This window comes from Ammospiza nelsoni, chromosome 22 (assembly GCF_027579445.1).
Source record: "Ammospiza nelsoni isolate bAmmNel1 chromosome 22, bAmmNel1.pri, whole genome shotgun sequence".
Taxonomy (NCBI): Eukaryota; Metazoa; Chordata; class Aves; order Passeriformes; family Passerellidae; genus Ammospiza; species Ammospiza nelsoni.
Window position 1 is genome coordinate 9,314,883 of NC_080654.1, and position 20,344 is coordinate 9,335,226.

The 20,344-nt window shown below is 53.7% G+C and overlaps 2 protein-coding genes across 2 annotated transcripts; one reads left to right on the forward strand and one right to left on the reverse strand.

Moving 5' to 3' along the window:
* The first annotated feature begins 231 nt into the window (after positions 1-231).
* Positions 232-5,442, forward strand: LOC132082869 (uncharacterized). The gene is made up of 6 exons (XM_059487283.1): positions 232-352; positions 815-942; positions 3,462-3,494; positions 4,398-4,500; positions 4,778-4,834; positions 5,109-5,442. The coding sequence occupies exons 1-6, from the start codon at positions 232-234 to the stop codon at positions 5,306-5,308; spliced, it is 642 nt and encodes a 213-aa protein (XP_059343266.1). The 3' UTR covers positions 5,309-5,442.
* Positions 5,443-15,899: 10,457 nt separating this feature from the next.
* On the reverse strand, positions 15,900-19,978 carry LOC132082870 (low affinity immunoglobulin gamma Fc region receptor II-like). Its single transcript, XM_059487284.1, has 7 exons — positions 19,899-19,978; positions 18,892-19,015; positions 17,717-17,957; positions 17,077-17,123; positions 16,933-17,034; positions 16,095-16,173; positions 15,900-16,009 (listed from the first exon to the last, which is right to left on the reverse strand). Exons 1-7 carry the CDS (start codon positions 19,976-19,978, stop codon positions 15,900-15,902), a joined length of 783 nt encoding a protein of 260 aa, XP_059343267.1.
* Between the last annotated feature and the right edge of the window lie 366 nt (positions 19,979-20,344).

Below are 20,344 nucleotides of genomic sequence, written 5' to 3' on the forward strand. Positions count from 1 at the left end.
CCCTGAGGCTTCTCTTCTGCAAGTGCCCTTGAGGTCAGACCACAAGTCCTTGGCAGGAGTCTCCTGTCTTTGTGGCAGGAGCCCTTGAGACCGAGTGCAGGACTTGCTGTCCTGTAGCCTTCCTGAGGCTTCTTACTTGAAGGTGCCTTCCAGGCACCATTGCACGACTTGGTGACTTGGAGCTTTTGCAGGGCATCTCTCCTGCAAATAGCCACCAATCCAGTCAGAGACATGGAGCAGAGACCCCCGAGAGTGCCCGAGCTGGCCTGGGTCGAGGAGGAGGAAGAAGGCCCTGGAGCTGCCCCGGCACAGCAGACTGAAGAGGTGGTGCCCTTCCAGTCACCGCAGGAGGGTGAGTGGCGGAGCTGGGCCACAGGACTGGTGCCTGCTGCCAGCTTGGCCCCACACCGTGCCATGCTGTGCTGTGCCATGCTATGCCCTGGGGACATGCCTATGGACAGGACGGAAGAGGGGCCGGGCAGACACCCCGCAGTGGCCATGCTCCATCCCCTGGGGCATCCCGGGCCTCTCCCTGCCTGGGGAGCGCAGGGCTGGCCCGTGTTCTCCGGCCTCTCCCGCAGCCCCTCATCTCTGGCTGCGCTCGCTCTTTGCCAGATGCAGCCCTGGAGCGCAAACAAGAGCAGGAGTCCAGCCGTGGCCGCTTCCGCAGAACAGCGCAGGTACCTGCAGCCACCCCCACCTGGGCTGGGCCTGCTGTCCCTGCTCAGCCCAGCACCGTGTGTGCAGCGCTCCATGCAACATCCCCGGCTTCTTGCCCTTCTCCTACAGTTCGTTTGCAACTTCCTCAAGAGAGTTAAAGAGGAGGAAGAGACCATCGCCACGGGCGTAGGCCTCAGACCATACTCGCCCATCTTCCTAAGCAAGACCAGTGCTGCCCTGCTGTCTCTGCTTGTCGAGGAAGACTTTTACACTCCAAAGCAAGTAAGCAGCCTGTGGCCAGGCTTTGGTCCTCCCAGCAATTGCTTGGCCTCCCCAGCCATGCATGCTGCTCGCTGTGAGCCTTTCAGGCCACATGGCAGTGGGCTGGGAAGGGAAGCACTCCTCTGGGGAAGCTGGGAACATTGCTCCCTCTGGCAGCTTTCCAAGTCTCCCCCGTGCCTTCTCCAGGTGCCTGCCATGGTGAGCTACATCCACCAGTGGCTCATGGCCAATGATTCTGCTGAGCACAGGCTGGACAAGACCCTGCTGGATCTCACCGAAGCACAGCCAAATGACGCAGTCATCACGCTCCTGCGTGTGGCCCCGTCCTGTGACAGGTATGGGGCCCACCTGCCCACAGGGCTCAGGCCTCCCCAGCCCATCACCCTGTACGGCCTGCCCCAGGTGTCTGAGCAACAGAGAATTCCAGAGCCTTCTGGCTGCTCCCTTTCCCAGCCCTGCCATGTCAGCCCCTCTGCCAGCTGCCATGCTCCCTTGCCGCCTCTCAGGGCTCTGTCCCCACAGGGCTGGGCTGTCTGGCTGCTGCTGCCAGGGGGGCAGTGGGCACAGGCAGAAATGGCAGCCAGGTCAGCTGCCCCCGCTGCTGTGTCTGAGACCCCCCCTGAGACACAGCTCTAACCCCGCAGAGCTGCCATGGCCATGTGGAAGACCATCATGGGCTCAGCCAGGACTGTGGAGCTGGCGCAGCTGATCCTCCTGGATGTGCTGGGGAGCTGGCCAGAGTACAGCACCTGCACCTCCGATGGGGATGAAACGGGTGTCTTTGCCCTGGCTGTGAGTTTCTGTAACTGGCCTTTGCAGGCCCCAAGGCTGCCTCTCCAGCAGCTCTCCATCCTCCTTCCCTCGCTGCATCTCCCTGCCTCAGGCACTGGCCTGAAACCTGGCCCAGGGGCAGCTTCAGGCCCACCAGGCCCCGTGCTCCCCCTGCCAAGGTCTCTCCTGGCCTCTCCCTGCCACGCTCGGGCCCAGCCACACGCACACCTCGGCACTGAGCGCTGTCTCGGGGGGCTTTGTCCTTTGCAGGCAACTGTGGTGATGTGGAAGATCCTCCAGGTGCCCTGTCTCCCACGGATCTTGAAGGTGTATTTCCCCCGCCTATTTGTGCATCTCCTCTTCCAAGTGTTCTTCAGCACTCTGGATATGCCAGAGGCGGTGGACACCTTCTGGAAGGGATGCCAGGAAGAGCACGGCCTTGCCACCAGCCCCAACAGGTGCCCCATGCCACTCCTCCAGTCCCTGCCACGTGGCCTGCCAAGGAGCCAGTGCTGCCGCTGTGACCTGGGCTTTGCTCTGCACACAGGTTTGCAGTGCGCACCCTCAAGTCCCTGCTCTGCCTTCTCCGCTGCGAGGATGTGGTGGTGGCAATGGAGCGCAGGTGTGCCTGGGACACGCTGCTCTCTCTTGACACTCACCACTTTGCCGTGGCTCTGCTTGCCAGGTGAGACCCCCTTCTCCCCACTGCCTCTGACATTGCTGCTCTGTGCCCAGGTGCCTCACAAAGTGTCCGTGGTGGCCATGGGCCAGAGGGCCTTGTCACTAAAGGAACGGCCAAGCAGACTGGAAAAGGCTGGCAGAGGACGGTGCCCATGAGCAACCAACTGCCAAATGGCCCACGTCCCCTTGCTGGAAGGGTGCTGGGGAAAGATGAGAACTGGATGAGTCACGCCTGGGAGAGGTTTGCCTCACTGGCTCGGGGTCTTGTTTCCTTTTTCCCCTCTTCAGAGAAATTCGCCGCTTAGCCATCCACTTTTGTTCTGCGATTGCATTCTACCTGCTCGCCCTGCTCGGCAAAGAGATGCCATACTGGGATTTCCCTGCCCTGGCATTCCTTGTGGAGGTGAGCCTCAAGGCCAGCGCTGCCCGGCTGAGCCGCCTCCCAGCCCTCTGGCCTCTCGCAGCCACAGCTGCCAGGACAGTGCCCGTGCCCTGTGCTGCTGCCTGGGCCCGGCCCTGTGCGCTTCTGGGCTCCTGCCGGCCGGCTCCCCTGTCACTGCCCTGTGCCTTTCAGGTCCTCGAGTGCCTGGACTTGAGGGAATGCAGTGACAGCGTTCTGGAGATCCTGGCACAGAACCTGCAGAGCGAGCACATGGCTAGGCGTTACTTGGCACTCCGAGGCCTCGTAGTGCTGGGCAAGAATCCCTTGATGGTGAGAAGGGACAGTGGCTGAAGCCGTGCAGGCAGCGTGGGGCTGGGCAACACTGTCGCTTGGCCTTGCATGGGCTTCAGCCACTAGGGCAGCTGCTCCCAGCTCTCCTGCCTCCCGCTCCAGCTGCCCCAGAGCTTCGGGACAGGCCTTTGGCCTCTGGGCCCTGCGGCCTTTCACAGGGCGGCCTTTCACAAAGTGGTGTTCCACACAGGCCGAAAAAATGCAGAGCCTGACTGAAAGTCTTGTGGAGCTCCTGGAGGAAAATGACAGCGACATGATCAGGATGAGCATTCTTCTCCTGAGATATTTGCTCCTGGATAATGGTGCCCCAATAGCCACCCCCATTGCCCTGCAGCTGGCTGAGGCGCTCCTGCCACTCTTTGACAGCGTAAGGCCCTGTGCCCACAGCCACGGCCACTGGCTGCTGCCCGGACACTTGGTGCCCTGTGCAGATGCACGCCTGTGCCCTGGAGGGCCTGAAGCAGCTGATGCTCAGGTCTTTTGCCCTTTCCTTTCATCCAGGATGATATCCAGGTGCAGCTGAGCTCCATGGCTGTCTTTCAAGAGATGCTGGACTTATTAACAGAAGAGGGAAGAAAGGCCCTCAAGTCCCACGTGCGCCAGAGCCTGCTCCCTCTCTACTTCCACTGCCATGATGAGAATCAGATTGTTGCTGAGGTGAGCACTTGTGGCCAGCTGCCGTCCCCCTGGCAGGGGCTTGGGCTGCCTCCTGCCCTGGCACCTTGCAGGCTGCAGCCTCCTCCAGCCTGTGCTACTGGGATGGTCCTATGCCCTGGACTGTGGGGCCATCTGTGCCTCTCTGTTGCTCTCCAGGCCTCCCGGGAAACGCTGCATTCCTCAGCCAGATTCCTGAAGAGGAGGGATATTGAACAAATGCTACACGTGGATCAGAGCTTTGGCGAGTGCCTGGTAAGAGCAGCCGAGAAGCCCCAGCCTCAGCATGGCGAAGGACGCTGAGGGCGGTGCTCAGCGTGGGGGACGGGCAGCTGTGACCGCTGCTGCACCCAGAGGTCGCGCGGGCTCTTCTCCAGGCTCCCGCAGGCCCGAGTCGGGTGCCCTGGGAGTCCGGGCCCGGCGGGGCTGCGGGGCGGCACTGCGGCTCCCCGGGCAGCAGCCGGCCCTCTGCCCCCTGCCCTCGGGAGCCCTTGGCCGGCGGCTGCTGGCCGCGCCTCAGGGCTGTGCGGGCAGGGGAGGCCGGCGCTGGGCGCAGACAGCGCCCCGCCCAGGGGCTGAGCCCGCGCCAACCCTTCCCTCCTGCCGCTCTCTGCAGCTGGCAGAGGACAGGAGGCGAGCGGCCGAGCAGCTGCGCCAGGCCCTGCGCTACCTGCAGAGCCCACAGGAGCCCCTGCGAGAGGCGGCCGTCAGGTTCATGGGTGAGTCCCGTGCCGGGCTCCCTCCCCGGCCCGCCGCAGCTCGGCCCCGGCCCCGCCTGCTGCCCCCGGCAGCTCCAGCCGGGCCCGGCGCCGTGGAGCCCTGCCTGGCCTGGGCATTGCTGCTGCCGCCCTCTGGCAGCCGTGCCCTGGGGCGGCAGCGTGCGGCAAGGGCCCGGGCTGAGCCCTGCCGGGCCAGCAGCCCGTGTGGCCACAGCGCCGGCAGCGCCGCTGGCAGGGAGCTGTGCCGCTGGGGCCGTGACAGGCTCTGTGTTCACAGGCATGGCCGGGCGGCACCTGAGGGGGCAGCAGCAAGAGCTGCAGCTGATCTGCACTGGTGAGTGTGTGAGGGCAGCCGGCTGACCGCGGGGGCTGGAGGGGGCAGCTGCAAGCCCTGCCCCGGCTGCGGAGGGCTCTGCTCCCGTGGACAGAGCACACAGAGATTTCAGGGCTACGTGTGGCATTCGTGGCCAGCACCTTCGGGCTGATCCCCTTGCTCCCTTCTCCCTGCGGGCCTTGGCAAGAGCCGGCCGGGATAGCGCCGGCAGGGGCTCTCCTCGGCTCCCTGCACATGCGGGATCCGACCTTGCCTCTTTTCCGCTCTCTTGCAGCCCTTGAAGAAATGGCATGTGACAGCAGTCCTGCAATCAGAGATGCTGCAGTTGAATTTTCTTTAGTTCTCCGGGCCCTACAGAGAGCTCCCTACTCCCCATGGCGTAAGCTGCGAGATCGATTCCGCAGTGCATGGAGGAAACGGCCTCGTCTGTGCAGCACTGCCGTGCTGTTCTGCTGGAGCTCCGCAGAGAGATGATCTGAAAGACTCTGTCTGCTGGGGCCATTTAAGCCAGCAGGGATTTGTGTTTTTTCTTCAAGATTTTTCTGTTTGTATTTTCGTTTTTTGTTGAGTATAGAATATCATAGAATAGAATAGAATATCTTCCAATACACAGAGTGCCAGGATCTTTCTTTTCCTGCACAGGGTCTGTAGGGCATATGGGGAGAGGGGGAAATAGGTGCTTGTGCTCAGCCAGCTGTCCGGGCGTGCAGTGTGGCAGGGAAAATGGCCAGAAGCCCCTTGGCCTTTGGTGGTTCTGCTGAAGCCTTTGTGCTGCCGACAGAGCGGCTGGGCAGGGGCCGGAGCTGCGGGGATCCCTGCCAGAGCGGTGCCTGGCAATGGCCACAAGCCCTGTGCCGGGGAGGAAGGGCCATCCGTGTCCTCCTGCCCATGCGCTGCTGGCTGCCTTGCTGAGGGCTCTCAGGTGCCTCTGGATGGGGCTCCTCTGGAGCTGCTGTGGGGCTGCGGCGCTGCTGCCGGCAAGCTTGGCCAGGCTGGGGGAGACCCTGAGGGGCTGGGGCGCTGCTAAGCCCTGAGCAATTGGCTGGCAGAGGCCATAGGCAGCCCCCTGGCAGCCGCCTTGATCCTGACAGCCGGCTGCTCTGGCGCTCCCAGGTTTGTGGCCGGTTGGAGGGACGCCCTGGGATCAGGCGTGGAACCCTGGTCCTGGCCTTTCAGGGCTGTGAGGCCAGCTGTTGTGGGGCTGGGCATGTGCCCTCCCTGGGCTCCAGACTGGAGGCCCCGTGCCCCTCAGCCTTAGGCATTGAGCTCCACTGTCTGATATCCAAGTCTTGTTCCTATTGCTGTGGGGGAGGCCGAGCTCTGTGGCTTTAGGCCCCATTGAGCCAGAAGAGCAGCAGCTTTGAGCCCACAGGGGCCACAGAAAGGCCCTCTTGGACCACGGGCATTCCTGTCCTTCCCAAGGCAGGGACACATGAGAGTGCAGCGGGCACCTTCAGGGTGCCACGCTGGCTTTGCACTGGGCCACCTCCCTGTGCTGTGCTCGGCTGGCTCTTTGCTTTGCTGCTCTCGGCCTTGTGTCGTCGTACTTCTCTGGCTGCCTGCAGCCAGGGGCAGCCCTATCAGGAGGGTGAAAGGCCCCGTCTCCAACATGTCAAGGGGGAAACGGAGCTCTCCCAGCTCTCAGCCCACGCTGTAAGCAGAGCGGAGCCTTTTCCAAGCCCCGGTGGCTTTCTGCCGGCTTCTGGCCCCTGGCCACCATGACCCACTGCACTCGCTCTGAGTCACCTACAGCATGCCTGGTGCCTCTTGATTTGCTGACCCTGGCATGTGAGGCTCACTGAGGGAAAGGTGGCTGTCCCAATGCTGAGGGCACACGTGGCTCACTGAGCAGACTTGAGGCTTCCCCAGCAGCTTGCAGGTGCCTTATGTGTCATGTTACAGTGCTTGTGCTCCTGCCTCTTCCTGTCCCTCTTCTCACCCTCAGCCAACCTGCACCCTCTGACCTACCTTCAGTAAACCCTGTTGCATCAGACACGGTGTCAAGAGCCCTCCTTCGGCTGCCGGTCGAGCGCACATTACACCCTCCGGGCCTGGGAGCAAGGTGGGCTGGGAGAGCTGTTCTCTCAGACCAAGAGGGAGCGGCTCTCCACAGCACCTGCCCATGGACCTTCCCCGCACCAAATAAAATCATCTCCAAGCTTAGCTAGTAAGCTAGTAAGGTATAAACCATTAATTGCCTGGAAATCTGGCACTAGTCTCTAAGTGCCATTAGGTTTCTTTATTGCTAATCTAGCAGTATTCAATTCTGACTTTTATTCTTTTAATAATCCTGATGTCAGGGATATATTGATTGCTGGTTCTATTTCTTTCCTAGCTTCTAATCTTCAAGGGTATTGCTTTCTGACTACTGGCTCAACTCTTGTGTGTAGCTCAATTTTCACAGGGTCTGCTCGTTTTGATTTTCCTGGGCTATCAGTATCCCATACTCTGGGGTATACCTGATTCAATACTTGCTCTAAATAGTTCTTCTTGTTTGTTGGTCTTGTGTCAATTGTCAGTCCTACTGCTAAAACTTCTCATTTGTCTTCAGGTACCTTCCATGTTAGTTTTCTTTCTCTAAACGGAACTCTTGCTTCTAAATTTTCAAGCAAAAAATCCATGCCTAGGACAGATTTGAGTGAGTTTGGTAAATAAAGAAACTGATGTATTCCCATTTTCTTCTTGATTTTACATTGAAGTGGTTGCAGGAAGAATGCCTTTTCTGGCTCCTATTGCTGGCAGATAGTTTTCACTTTTGGGTATCAGTGCTTGATTCACGTGTGAAAATGTGTCTCCACATTTAGTTAAAAATTCAACTTCTTTATTATTCTTTAGCTGTATTTTAACCGGTAACCTGCTAGGGCAAGAACTGCCAGTCTCGGTCATTCCTGGTATCTGGTGAACATTGCACAGCAGCCGGCATCGTTCGCGTCCCACAAAGGGCTTACGATAGGACACGGCTTGTCTACTGTGCCTTGTAAGGCTCCACTAGCAATTTGTCCCTGCACACGTGCTCTGGCTGCCTTGATCGCCAACTCTTTTGCTGCTTTGGTTAGCTCTGTCGACATGAAATCAGGATCACCTCAGCCTGGCTCTTGACTCGTGACTACGAACTCCAATCTTTTTGCTACTTTGCTAGGGTTTTCTCTTTCCATTTTAACTTTTTCCCACGAGCATCCCAGGCTCCGCTGGGCTGCGTCCATGGGGAACCCGTCCCAGTTGCTGACTCTGCTCTGGGTGAAAAGCGTTTTCCTAATACGGAAATGAAACCTGCCCCATCCCAGCTCCCTGCCCTTTCCTCGAGTCCTGTCACTGGTCCCAACAGCGAGCTCGGTCCTTGAGTGGCCATTAATTGTAAACATCAAACATGGGCCAATCACAGGTGCACCTGTTGCATTTCACAGCAGCAGATAACCATTGTTTACATTTTGTTACTGAGGCCACAGCTTCTCAGAAAGGGAAAAAATCCCAAAGAAAGGATTTTTCACAAAAGATGTCTGTGACACCAGGGATTTCTTAGTTCGTTGTCACCAGAAATGGGTCAGGGAAAAAGTAAGTTCCTTGACCCAGGGGCTGCGGATTGTGTGAGTAATTCACAGCAGTTTGAGGTATCTAGGAACTGTGAGGTGGGTTCTCAGGGGGAGAGCATTCCTCAGGACAGCCCACTGGGGATGATAATACGGTTTGGAGATGAATGGGAATCCCAAAGGAGAAAAAGTAAACAGAAAATAATTAAGTATTACATGTTTAAATGGAAAAAGGAAATGATCCGGAAAGATAATTTTTATTGGTCTAAGTTCGGATCATTTGAAGATTATATTTGCCAGGCTCTAAATATATATGTGAATTCAAAAGACCCTGTTAATCAGGAGGAGAGTGAAAATGCTGCCTTTTGGAGTCCTGAGGGGAGAAGTAGGTCTGTTGTTCAGAGGCAGGACAGGGCACTTCAGGAGTTATTGAGAGGAGCACAAAGGGTGTATGTGAACAGAGATAAGAAAAAGCAGAAAGCAGATGCCAGAATTTTGGTAGCAGCAGTTAAAGAAATGCAGGCAGCTTTGAATACAGAAAAATCCACAGAGAAAAACAAAGAGCAGATGTCAAGATCTATCTTTAGGAACACAAGACCTGTGTGTTTTTCCGACCACAAGAAAGAGCACCTAAAAAAATTCTTGCCCTACCTTAAAGGGTGCAGGTCCTACCTGTTTTTACTATCATAAAAAGGGGCACAGACAAAAAAAGTTGCAGGAAGAAAGAGCAAGATGAGGAAACTTTTATGGAGGTCAGGGGCTCTGTTTAATGAAGGGGACTGAAAAACACCACCAGAAGTGTGTTGATAAGTTATATTCTTAGTCAATACAGGAGTTTCTCAGTCGACAATGACAAAATTACCCCAGGGATGTGAGATAAGTTGTGAGCGAGTTCCAGTAGTTAGAATTACAAGAGAGGCTTTTCCAGTTCCTGTAATTAAAGGGGTGCAAATTTAAACAGGCGACAAATTTGGAGTAAATGATTTATTGTTGATACCAGAAGCGGAGAATAATTTATTAAGCAGAGATCTAATATTAGCCTTAAATTTACAGATAAAACCCTGGGAAGGAAAACTAAAAAATTATTCTTTAACTGAAGAAGATAATCTGGAAATTAATGATATGGGTTGTCATTTGAGTGAAGTGGGGAAGAGCTTGGGGTAAAGGAATCTGGTCCCCTTAGTCCCTCCTGGTCAGCACAAGCCTGTGAACTTTATGCATTACTCCGTGCATTATTCATACTAAAAGAGCAAGAAGGGACTATTTATAAAGACTCCAAATATGCTTTTAGTGTAGTACATACTTTTAGAAAAATTTGGAAGGAAAGGGGACTTATAAGCACTCAAGGGAAAGGGTTAGTACACGGGGAATTGATAATTCAGATACTTGAAGCTTTAAAAAGCTCAAAGAAAATAGCAGTAGTTCATGCAAAGGGACACCAGAGAGAGAGGGATATTAGAGTCAGAGAGAATAATTTGGCCGACGAAGAAGCAAAAAGAGCGACCTTAAGGAAAAAAAAACCCAAAGCAAAAATACTGAAATCATTACCTTACAAGAAACAGAATTCAGCAGGGGACACTTTCTCTTTCGCTAGCAGAACTGGCAGCTATAAGGAAATTAGGAAAAACATTTAAGGAGGGAAAGTGGGTTTTTCTTTATAGCAAGATTATGATGCCAAAACCAGTGGCACATTAGGTCTTAGATAACTTGCATAGATGGACACACTGGGGAATAAGAGCCCTTTGTGATCACTTTTTAAAATTTTATGGGTGTATAAGGATATTTGAAATTGGAAAGCAAATCACCCAGGGGTGTCTCACCTGTCAAAAAGTAACTAAGAAGGCATTAAGAAGCCCTCCCTCTGGAGGATGCAAAACAGCCTACAGGCTATTTGAAACGATCCAGGTTGATTTTACAGAATTGCCTAAAGTGAGTCGGTGGAAATATTTCTTAGTTATAATAGATCAATTAACTCAGTGAGTTGAAGCATTTCCAGCAGCTCGGGCTACAGTTCAAACGGAGGCCAAAATATTGTTGGAATATGTAATTCCAAGAATGTGATAATGTGGTGGGATTTAAGTGGATTTATATTAACCCTGATTTAGTAAGAATGAACTAAGCATCCTGGAGTGGCTGCCGACCGCAATTCCCTTGAGCTCAGAGGCAGAAGAACGCTGGTGGAAAAGAATAAAAGACTTTCTGAATCAGTGGGAACAGCCTAAAAGGATCAAAGATCTCCTCCAAAATTACCCACCAGCAACATTATTAGAATTTATTACAAAACTGCAATTCCAGAAACTGAGATTGATAACACCTGGTGTTGAAAGAGTCCAGAGACAACTAAAACATTGGCAGTGCAGTAAACATGGTTTAGGGTGTCATCCCTGGATATGTATTGTTTGCACACTTTGCTTTAACTCATGGTGGAGAGTACCTAAGAGGGAAGAGAAGGAGAAACAATTGATTTGCTTGCTTTGCTATAGTTATGTATTTAGACAGCTAACTATAGAACGCATTGCTAGTGATTTTTTTTAGATACCAATGAGACTGGGAGACGGGACCCTTCCAGAAGCAATTGGATTAATAGAGAACTTAAATCAATTGGTTCTTGCCATATTGGCTATAGCACAAATAAGAGAACAAGCAATTTATAATATTATAGACCAGTGTCTCATAATCAATAGTTGTTGTGGAGAAGAAGTCTATATATCACATCGTAAGCGCATTCCAGGGGCATATTGGCCTGGCGAGTGTGCCTATTGGAGGCTGTGATTTAATGCACTTCTTGCACTTGAAGTAGAAAATATTTAGTGAAATCTTATTGTGGTTGACACATCCCTGAAATTTTGGAAAATACAGATTTATGGTATTCCAGCCTAACCTTTCCCCTGTTCTTGTCGTTTTAATTATTTCTTCTTAACCAGCCAGAACTGAGAAATGGTATTTAAGAGGGGACAAGCAAACTCTGTGGGGCTATGGGTACCAAATAAACTAAAAACACCAGTGACTAGATCCCTAGATATTACCTTTGCTACTGAGAAGACTAGCATCTCGGCCCTTGGTTGCAACCCAAGGGGCCTTGAGAAAGGTAGAAAGGTAGATTTCCTAAAGAAATCTATAATATTATTTTCACTGTGATCATTCTGGTACCCTGGATGGTTGGCCAAAGCCAGAGAGCCACACTGGACAGAGTTTCATCAATAAAAAAGCAAACAGGGCAAAAACAAAGTCCCAGCAATTTCAATATTTGTGACTATTGCAATCACCCTATGAAGATTAAGGACAAGATGGGATCTGTGTTTGTGACACACCCATATGTTAGTTCTGCCTGCTACAATCGCAACCACTTTATAGATGTTTGTGTTAAAGAAAGAAAGATGCATTGGGTAGGGAAAAATTTAAACTATAATGGACGAGCTCCTCATCCCTATGGTAATCAGGTTTGCCCCCAGTATGAAAAGTTCTTTTGTTTTGAAAGAGACGATAATTGAAATGATCCAAGTATAAGCATGGGAAACCAGGCACTAAGAGAAAAATTGAAAGAGAAAATAAAAGAAGAGAAAGAAACAAAGGAGAATAGAGGAAAGAACAAGAGAAAAGAGTCAAAAGAATTGGCTGAATTGTATAAATAGCTTAAACAGCACTACAAAGATTGGAACCTGCCAGCCTCGAATAAGAATCTGTTTGTGAGGTTGATGCAAGATATTGCTACAGAATTGGGATTATCCAAATGTTGGATTTGTGGAGGTCTAAAAATAGCTGAAAAGATGGACGTGGAAAAGTGAGAGCTTAGCTCCAGAACAATTTTTAAAATGGAACCATACCCAAATTTCTAGAACATTGAAGAGACTTGAAAGATAGATTCTAAGCTATCAAGTAATTGAAATCATTTGTATAACTCAAGAAGGAAGAAAATTTAATAAAGTAGTGGGGCATACTCCTTGTAAATCCACATTGGTGGTCAATATGGATAATCGTTCAAAAGTTTGGTGACCTGAAACCCCTGTTGGTTATTAGAGACCAATAAAAAAAAACTGTGAATGGGATGAACAGATTGATTTATGCTGGTACAGAAGTCCTGGAGCTAACCCCTACCAATCTATCAATGGCTCAGGATTGGTCATGGGGATATAGGACCCTAATTTGCCTGTTGAATCGAGTGATAGGGCCCCAAGTAGTAGTGGAAGTGGTGTCAAATCACACCACTGGTGCCTTAAAAATGTTGGCCAGGCAATATACACAAATGCGGGCATTTGTGTACCAAAACAGGATTGCCCTAGACTATCTGTTAGCAGAAGAAGGAAGAGTTTATGGGAGATTTAACAAATTTTACTGCTGCATAGAAATTGAAGAAAATGGAGAAGCTATCACTGAACCTGTCGAGGAAATTAAAAGGGTGGCTCATGAGCCAGTACAAAAGTGGAATTCAATCTAGAAAGCAGATTGGTGAGATAACCTCTTTGGAGGTGTTTGGTAGAAAAAGTTAGAGTTCATGTTGTTTTGTTCAATTTTGAGACCTTTGTTTCTGCCTTGTATGATTCCATGTTTTATTAGGCTAATTTGCTCAGTGATTCAGGAGATGCAGATTACAATAATATCTCTAGATTCAGAATCAGTAGAAAGAGGAAAACCAAAATCTGTGATGGTACTAACAGCTGAATCAACCGGTGTTAAATAATAAGGACCTAAACAGATTGAAATAGCCCAGGAAATGCTAACCAAATTTGAAAAAAGTCTGGAAAATTAGAGGCAGCAACAGAAATGCTGGAGAAATTTGAAGCTGAAGAGACAACAAGAAAATCAAAATTCTGAAGAATATAAAGGATATCAGGGCATAGATTTTTAATAAAGCACAGAACATAATGATCAAGAAGAGAAATGGGGGATTTGTGGTAAATAGGTATGATTCATGCTGACAAAAATTGAAACAGGAATCAATATTAATACAATAATTAATATTTGTGGATAATAAAACAGTTAAAAATTGTAATGCCAAAGAAGAAAGGGAGAAGAGGGGCTCCACCCCCCTCCCTGCAGATGTTCAGGAACAGGAGGAAAGCAAGAGATAACAGTTGCTAAAAATTAACACAGAAGGGAAACTCTGGTTGGGTCCCAGAAAAATGTTAATTATAAGGGATTTATTGCCTTGATATGTAGATGTAGTGATATGTTAGTCTTGGCTTACATTGTACTGGCTTGGTGGTGCATGTGTAACCCAAAGGTGAATTAAAAGACACACAGGAAGACTACGAAATCTTCATCAGACGACCTCCAAAAGACTTGTGCGACCACCAAACTCAGTGGCGGTAAAGGTGGTAATGAGGGTGGAGATAGAAATATGACAAACTGAAAATGGGAGGAGATGATATTAACACATGGCATGTAAGGGGGTAATTTTCACTTGGCAAGCTCATATGTGAGGTGGCACGGGTCCAAGAGCCCTTCACTCTGTACCCCACATTTTTTTTTGCTTATGCGCTATTATTTGAACCAAATTATCCCTTATTTATGTATTTTCTCAACTATTCAAATAAAATTGCTGCTATCTCAAATATTGTTTGGGTTTTTTTTATGATGGGAATATTGGGCAAACATAACACAGACAGCCAAAAAAGCTCCTTGTGGGCAGAGCTGGCAGCATCGGACCCCCAAATTGTGTCCAGTGCTGCCTTGTGTAGCCCAAAATCGCCAGTAGAGGCACTGGATGTTTGTGCACCGGGATGCTTTAGGACTATGGCTGAAATTTAGGAACCCCGGCCCTAATTACAATGCCTCCTTAACGGTCTGCAGCACCCAGAGCAGAACTGGGGCATTGGCCCAATCAGCTCCAATTTTGCCCCATTTTGCCCTCCCAAGGCACTGCTTCCAGCCTGGGCTGTCCCTGTGCTCCAGCTGCAGCTGTAGAGCCCTCAGAGCTGCGGCTCTGCTCTCCTTCTCCTCCTCCCCCTGTGGCTTCTGTGTAGGGACCAGCAGTGGCCCAAGAAGAGCAGGAACTCCAAAAGTGCTCTGGAGCCCCCTGAGGAGCCCTGGCAGAGTCAGCACCGAGTACCAGCTTTCCTCAACATGCCAGGGCAATTCAACATTTCCAGAGTGGCTGTGCCAGGGCTGAAGGAAGAAAACGGAGTGAAAGGCTGAGGGTTTGCAGGAATTGCGGTGTAAAGCCACTAGACGGGCTGCTGTGGACCCAAGACCTGCCTGGGGTCAGGTGCTGCCTTCCTTCCATTCAGGATCAGGGACAGCAGTCGCAGGTGTTGCAAAGGGCGTGTGCCTGAGTCCAGGACACTGCTACGCTGCCGGTGGGCACTGGGATCCAACCTGCTGCCTTGGCGGCTTCTGCCCGCTGCCGGTGGTGGTGCCGGGAGCGATTGGTGCCCGTGAGTTTGCAAAAGGAGCGATTTCCCCTCCTCCCTCCCGTCCGAGGCTGCCATGGTCCCTGAGGGGATGGAGCTGGACCGGGGCGCCCCCTGCTGGCCGGGAGTGCTCTCTGCAGCGCCCCCTGCTGGCCGCAGTTAGAACTGCCACAAAAACCAACTGTGCTGAGCGGGAGGGAAAGTTCTGGGTTTCTCTTGTTTGTTCTGTTCTGGTTTATAAATTTCCCAGTAAAGACCTGTTATTCCTTTTCCTACACTTTGGCCTGGAAGCCCCACCATTTCTGAAATTAGAAAACATTTTTGACATGGGTCTTCATTCTATTCCAGGAACATTCCCACTTTCTTGGCACATATTGCTCATAAACGAGATTTCAGCTCCTGAGCTGCAGTGTGGATGGGACAGACACCTAAAGGGAAGACAGGATCAGGGACTTGGCCACCTCATGCTCTGCCCTTTAAGCCAGTTGGGCCACCAAGGGCCCTCTCCCCAGATGGCACTTCTGGTCCCCCGACCACTCAGGAGCTGGCTTTGGCAGAGTGTCACACTGTCCCCAGTGTTCCATGGCTGACAGACTGATGGACAGATGGGGCCCTGTCTCACCAAAAGCAAGGCCTGACCCACCCCTGCCACACATAGCTGTTCCAAAATATCTCCAGACATCACACTTTTCCTGTCTCTGAAGCCCCACCATGTGCCATGGTCTGATCCCAACTGCTCTGGCAAAGGGGCAGGCTCCAGAACCCTCACAGGGCCTTCGTGGCATTGTTGTGGGATGATCACGGGAGAGGAGGGGTTTGGGAGGGGAGAAGAGGAGGGGAGAAGAGAATCCCGAGCCTTCTGAAGGCCGCTTTGGCCATCAGAGCGAGGAAGATCCAAGGCCATGCCAGGTTACTCTGGCGTGGGAAACATGCTGGGAGGAGTGTTCAGGGTTTGTTACTTGTTGGGGTCTCTCCTAGGAAATTGTTCTTTTTGTGACTCTTTGGACTCTGAAACTTGTTGCTGTTGCTGGTGGTTTCATTCTCTCTTGTTGCTGTTTCAGGAAATTGTTCTTCTCTCAGTCCTTTGGGATCTTTCTCCCTTCACAAGGAGGTTGAGGAGCAATTTTTTAGTGGCAGCACACACAAGAGTGGGTGCCCATGGGTGGGTACCCCCAGTGCCCCCCAGTGTCACAGCACATTCCCGTAGATGTCACTGGGTTCCCGTGGTCGCCCCTGGGGTCCCCGCAGCTCCGCGTAGGTCACCTGGGGATCCTGGAGTGTGGTGGCACGGGGGGACGCTGCGAGACACACGGGCTGTGGGATCTGGGTGGGGTGACACTCGTGGGTGAGGTGTCCCTCTGTGTGTGTCCCCACCGTACTCACCCCCTGCCCTCTTGGTGACCATGGCGTGGGTGTACAGCACCTCCCCCTCCTCTGGGGGGCCGGGGGATCCGGGGGGACCCTGAAGGAGCAAAGGGGATGTGGGGGAAGAAATGGGAGGTCGTGGTGGTCGGGGTAAAAGGAGAGAGTGTGGTTTGAGCCCCCACTCACCTTTCCTGCTGCTTTCTTGCAGTTGCAGAGGAAAGAGGGGAGGGGTGACTGTGGGATCCGAGGGCTATGACCCCTCTCAGGAATCCTGAACAGCCAAGGGGCCCTCAATTTCCCACAGGACCCCCAAGCATCCCTGAGGTCCCCCAGAATTCATGAACATCCCCAGTGCCCCCGACCAACTCAGCCTCAAGAACCCAAAGCCCGGCAGAGACAGACACCCAAACACCCCCAAGGGAACCCCCAACATCCCTGCAGGACCCTCCAGCACCTCCCCAAACCCTAAAGGACCCCCAGAAAAGATCACAGTTCTGGGGCTGTGGGTGCTGTCTAATTGCTCCCCAACTCTGGGGACCTCTACAGCTCCCTGGGACCCCTGTCTCCCCATTGTCATCCACCCATATGGTGCCACTGATGCCAGGTCACAATGACACCCACAAGCAGGTGCAGGAACAAAAGGGCCCAACCGACCCCTGCAGCCACTGCAAGAAACAGAGGGGGACACGGTGTCAGGGTGTCACCCATCATTCCAGGGGTCCTGCACTCCCTAGTGACCCTGTGTGTCGCCACCTGTGTCCCTGTGTCCCCATGTTTTCACTGTCAGTGCCAGCTCAGGGCTGAGTGCCCAGAACACACGGTGCCGTCCTGCCCCAGCTGGTTGGTGGCCACTTACTGGTAGGTGGCCCACATTGATGGCTCTGAGCTCCAGGAGGGCACCCCAGGCAACCTCCTGCCCATTGTGAAGCCAGGTGAAGGTGACAGGGGCTGAACCCACCTGCACCTAGCAGCGCAGGGTCATGGGGTCACCTGCACGCACCTGGTGTGACAGGGGACTGGGGATGATGGTGGCATTGGCCACGGGCACTGTGGGGACACAGACAGGGCTGAGGGCACAGGGAGGGGCTGGCAGCCGGTGTGGGTGGGTACGGACAGGGGGGATGGGTGTGATGGGGGATGTCGGGGATGAGGTCACACCGTGGAGGGGTGAGAGGACACAGGGCAGAGGTGGGGGGACACAAGCAAGGTGTCCGGGGGTCATGGAGGTGCCCAGGCAGGAGACCCAAGGGGTCTCTTGGGGCTCCCTGTACCCATCCTAGCACTCATTGCGCACCGTGACGCAGAGCCAGGCACTGCTCTTCCACATGGCCTCCCCTTGGAGAGCACCTGGCAGCTGTAATTCCCCGAGTGGGAGACCCCCACAGCGGGTGAAGACCCCTGCAGGCCCCCCGCCACTTGCCCGTCCTGGTAGAACACGTGCAGGAGGGGGGCTCAGGGTTGCAGGGGCCCGGGGGTGCTGAGGCAGCTGAGAGTGAGGGGGGAACCTACGGTGAGATCACGGGGACCTTCCAGCACTTGCACCATGAAGAGCTCAGGGAAGGAGAGGGGAGGGAGATTTGTGACCCCAAGTTCCCTGGAAGGGGCTGGAGGTGTCAGGGTGGCAGCTCTGGGATGCTCACCATGCACTGTCACTGTCACCAGCGCAGACTCCTTCCACACCCAGTATTCCACCTGGCCTTTGAAGCTGTAGTGGCCACTGTGGTTCAGCTGCAGAGGGGACAGGGACAGCTCGGTGCTATTGGAGAACACCTCCAGATCTGTCTCCTTTTGGTAGAAGGACACCGAGGTGACCGTGTTGTTCCACCAGCCCTGGCAGCACAGTGTCACTGTGTCCCCCTCCAGTAGCGCCTGCCCCAGTGCCTGCAGTACCAGCAAGTCTCGGAGACAGAGAGGATTCATCACATCACATGACAGGGATCTGGAGGGTCCTGGTGAAATCAGGACCCCCACTGGGTCGCACTCAGTGCACCAGTGTTGTGGTGTGCTGTAATGTCCCATTTTGGCCTTCCAGGTCACTTTCCCAGGTGTGCCTATACGTCTCTCCCTTCCCCCTTGCCCCCATGCTGAGTGAGTCCTGTCCATCAGGCTGAACATTCCAGCGAGGCGTCGTGTGGTTGGTCAAGTTCAAAGGATGCCCCTATGCCCAGAGGTCATTGGCCTTTCTGGGTGTCATCTTCCCCTGAGACCCTGCCCCTCTCACCTGGTTGGTGGCTCACCTGTACCTCCCCTCCCCCTGTCCCTGAGCTTAAAAGGTGAATGAGACCATGCGGCCGGGGTTCTGTTGGAGCAGTTGCTCACGTTCAGACCTCTGTAACCATGGAATAAACCTCTGGACATTAAACCCTCCAGCAGAATCCTCTCCTTTTTCTCTTCACCATCGCCTGAAGCTATTCCTCCTGAGGTAAACGGGGTTCCTAACAAGCCTGGACTTGTTCAGTGCCCAGCTGCAATCTCCAGCAAGCCAAGGTATCTCTGGGGTGACACACCGCAGTTGCTGCCTTTGGCCCAGCAGCGAGGGTCAGACCGGCCCAGGCACAATCTAACTGGTAATATTGGGAGCCTTTTTTTCCAATACACCAGAGGTCATCAATTCCATCAACAGGATCCTCTCACTCTGGGATGCTCTGGGATGTCCCAGAGCAGGGGACGAGCTCTGGTAACACAGGAGGTGACCTATGGAGCAAAGACCACCAGGGGCCCTCAGGGATCTCGTGGGTCCCAGGCTGGGGACACCTAAACATCCCTCATCATTTGAGATGCTCAGGGGGAAACTGCGCCTGGTGCCAGATCTGACACACCAGTAGGTGTCTTTCTTGGTGACAGTGATGTTTTCCTGTCCGTCCTGCACCCAGCGCTCCCTGTCCTTGTACCAGGTGGTAGCACTGGCAGTCCCCGAGCCCTGACAGGTCAGTGTCACCCTGTCCCACAGCACTGCCGGCCTCCACGGGGACTCCACCAGGAGCTGGGTGGTCTGGGCACCTGTGGGTGACAGGGGACACCAGACTACCAGGGCCAGTGCAGGGCTGAGGACAGCAGGGTCAGGTCATGGCATCCCCTGAGGACTCACCAGCGAGGCCGAGGGTCTGGGCTGAAAGGGCGAAGGGACAGGGCTGGATGGGGGATGGCACTGCAGGGACAGCAGCACAGGGAATATGGGGTGTTGGGGCTGTCCCCAAAAGGTCTCCATGGGGGCATTGGTGTGGCACAGATGTCTCAAGGGCAGGGACACAGTGGCCAACCCATGTTCAGGAATGGGGACCCTGTGCTGACACTGGTCAACATCAGCAGCCCCACAGCCACATCCCCATGGCCCTGCACCCATGGTCCCATTCCATTGGCACCTGTCCCCATGGCCCATCAGCATGGTGCTTGTCCTCTCGTCCCTGTCCCTGCATCACTGTGTCCCTGTCCCCACAGCTGCCCCAGTCCCAAGGTTCCTTCTTCAACATCCTTGTCCCAACATCTCTCTCCCCTGTCCCCACATCCCAGTTCCCCTATTCCTGAGCCCTGTTCCTGTCCCCAAAAGCCACCCCAGGACTCTGGTCACACTGGGCTCAATGCCCTGCTGACCCTGGGGACCTCAGGGGACCCCACAGCTCCTCTGTGCCCTGTCCTCTCCCCATGCCCGGGGTGTCAGGCCCGTGCCCAGGGGACTCACCCCACAGGAGCAGCGCCACCTTCCCAGCCATCCCGGTGTCCCCAGCCATGTGCACTTGCTGTCACTCATTGCTGTGGCCACCGCTCCCCTGGCTGGTGACTCTTGGATGAAGGGGAAGGAAGCGAGGTCATGTCCGTCCCCACATGTAGGTGGCCCTTGGTGGGGGCAGGGTGGCCACAAGCTGGGCACAGGCCAGGGACATTCTGGGATAGTCTGGGGACATGGTTGGCGATGGTGTTGCCAGGAGTGGGGGGCTCAGGGGATGTGGGGAACCAAGGGTGGGTGTCCAGGGGAATTGGGGTCTCCATGCCTAGGGGGATTCAGGGATGGAAGTGCTGTGGAAACAGGGTCCCCAGGGATTTGGTGTCGTGGCATGTGGGTGCCGGAGTTGGGGGCGCAGGGGGAAAAACGGGACCCTTGGGAATAGGGGTTCTGGGGGAAGAAGCAGCCCATGGGATGGGCTCAAGGCAATGGTGGTGCTGGGCAATGGCAGTTCTGGGATAGAAGTCCCCAGGGAGGAGAGACCAAGGCAATGGGGGTCCCATGGTTGGGTTCCCAGGGGAATGGGGGTGCCCGGGATGCGCAGTGG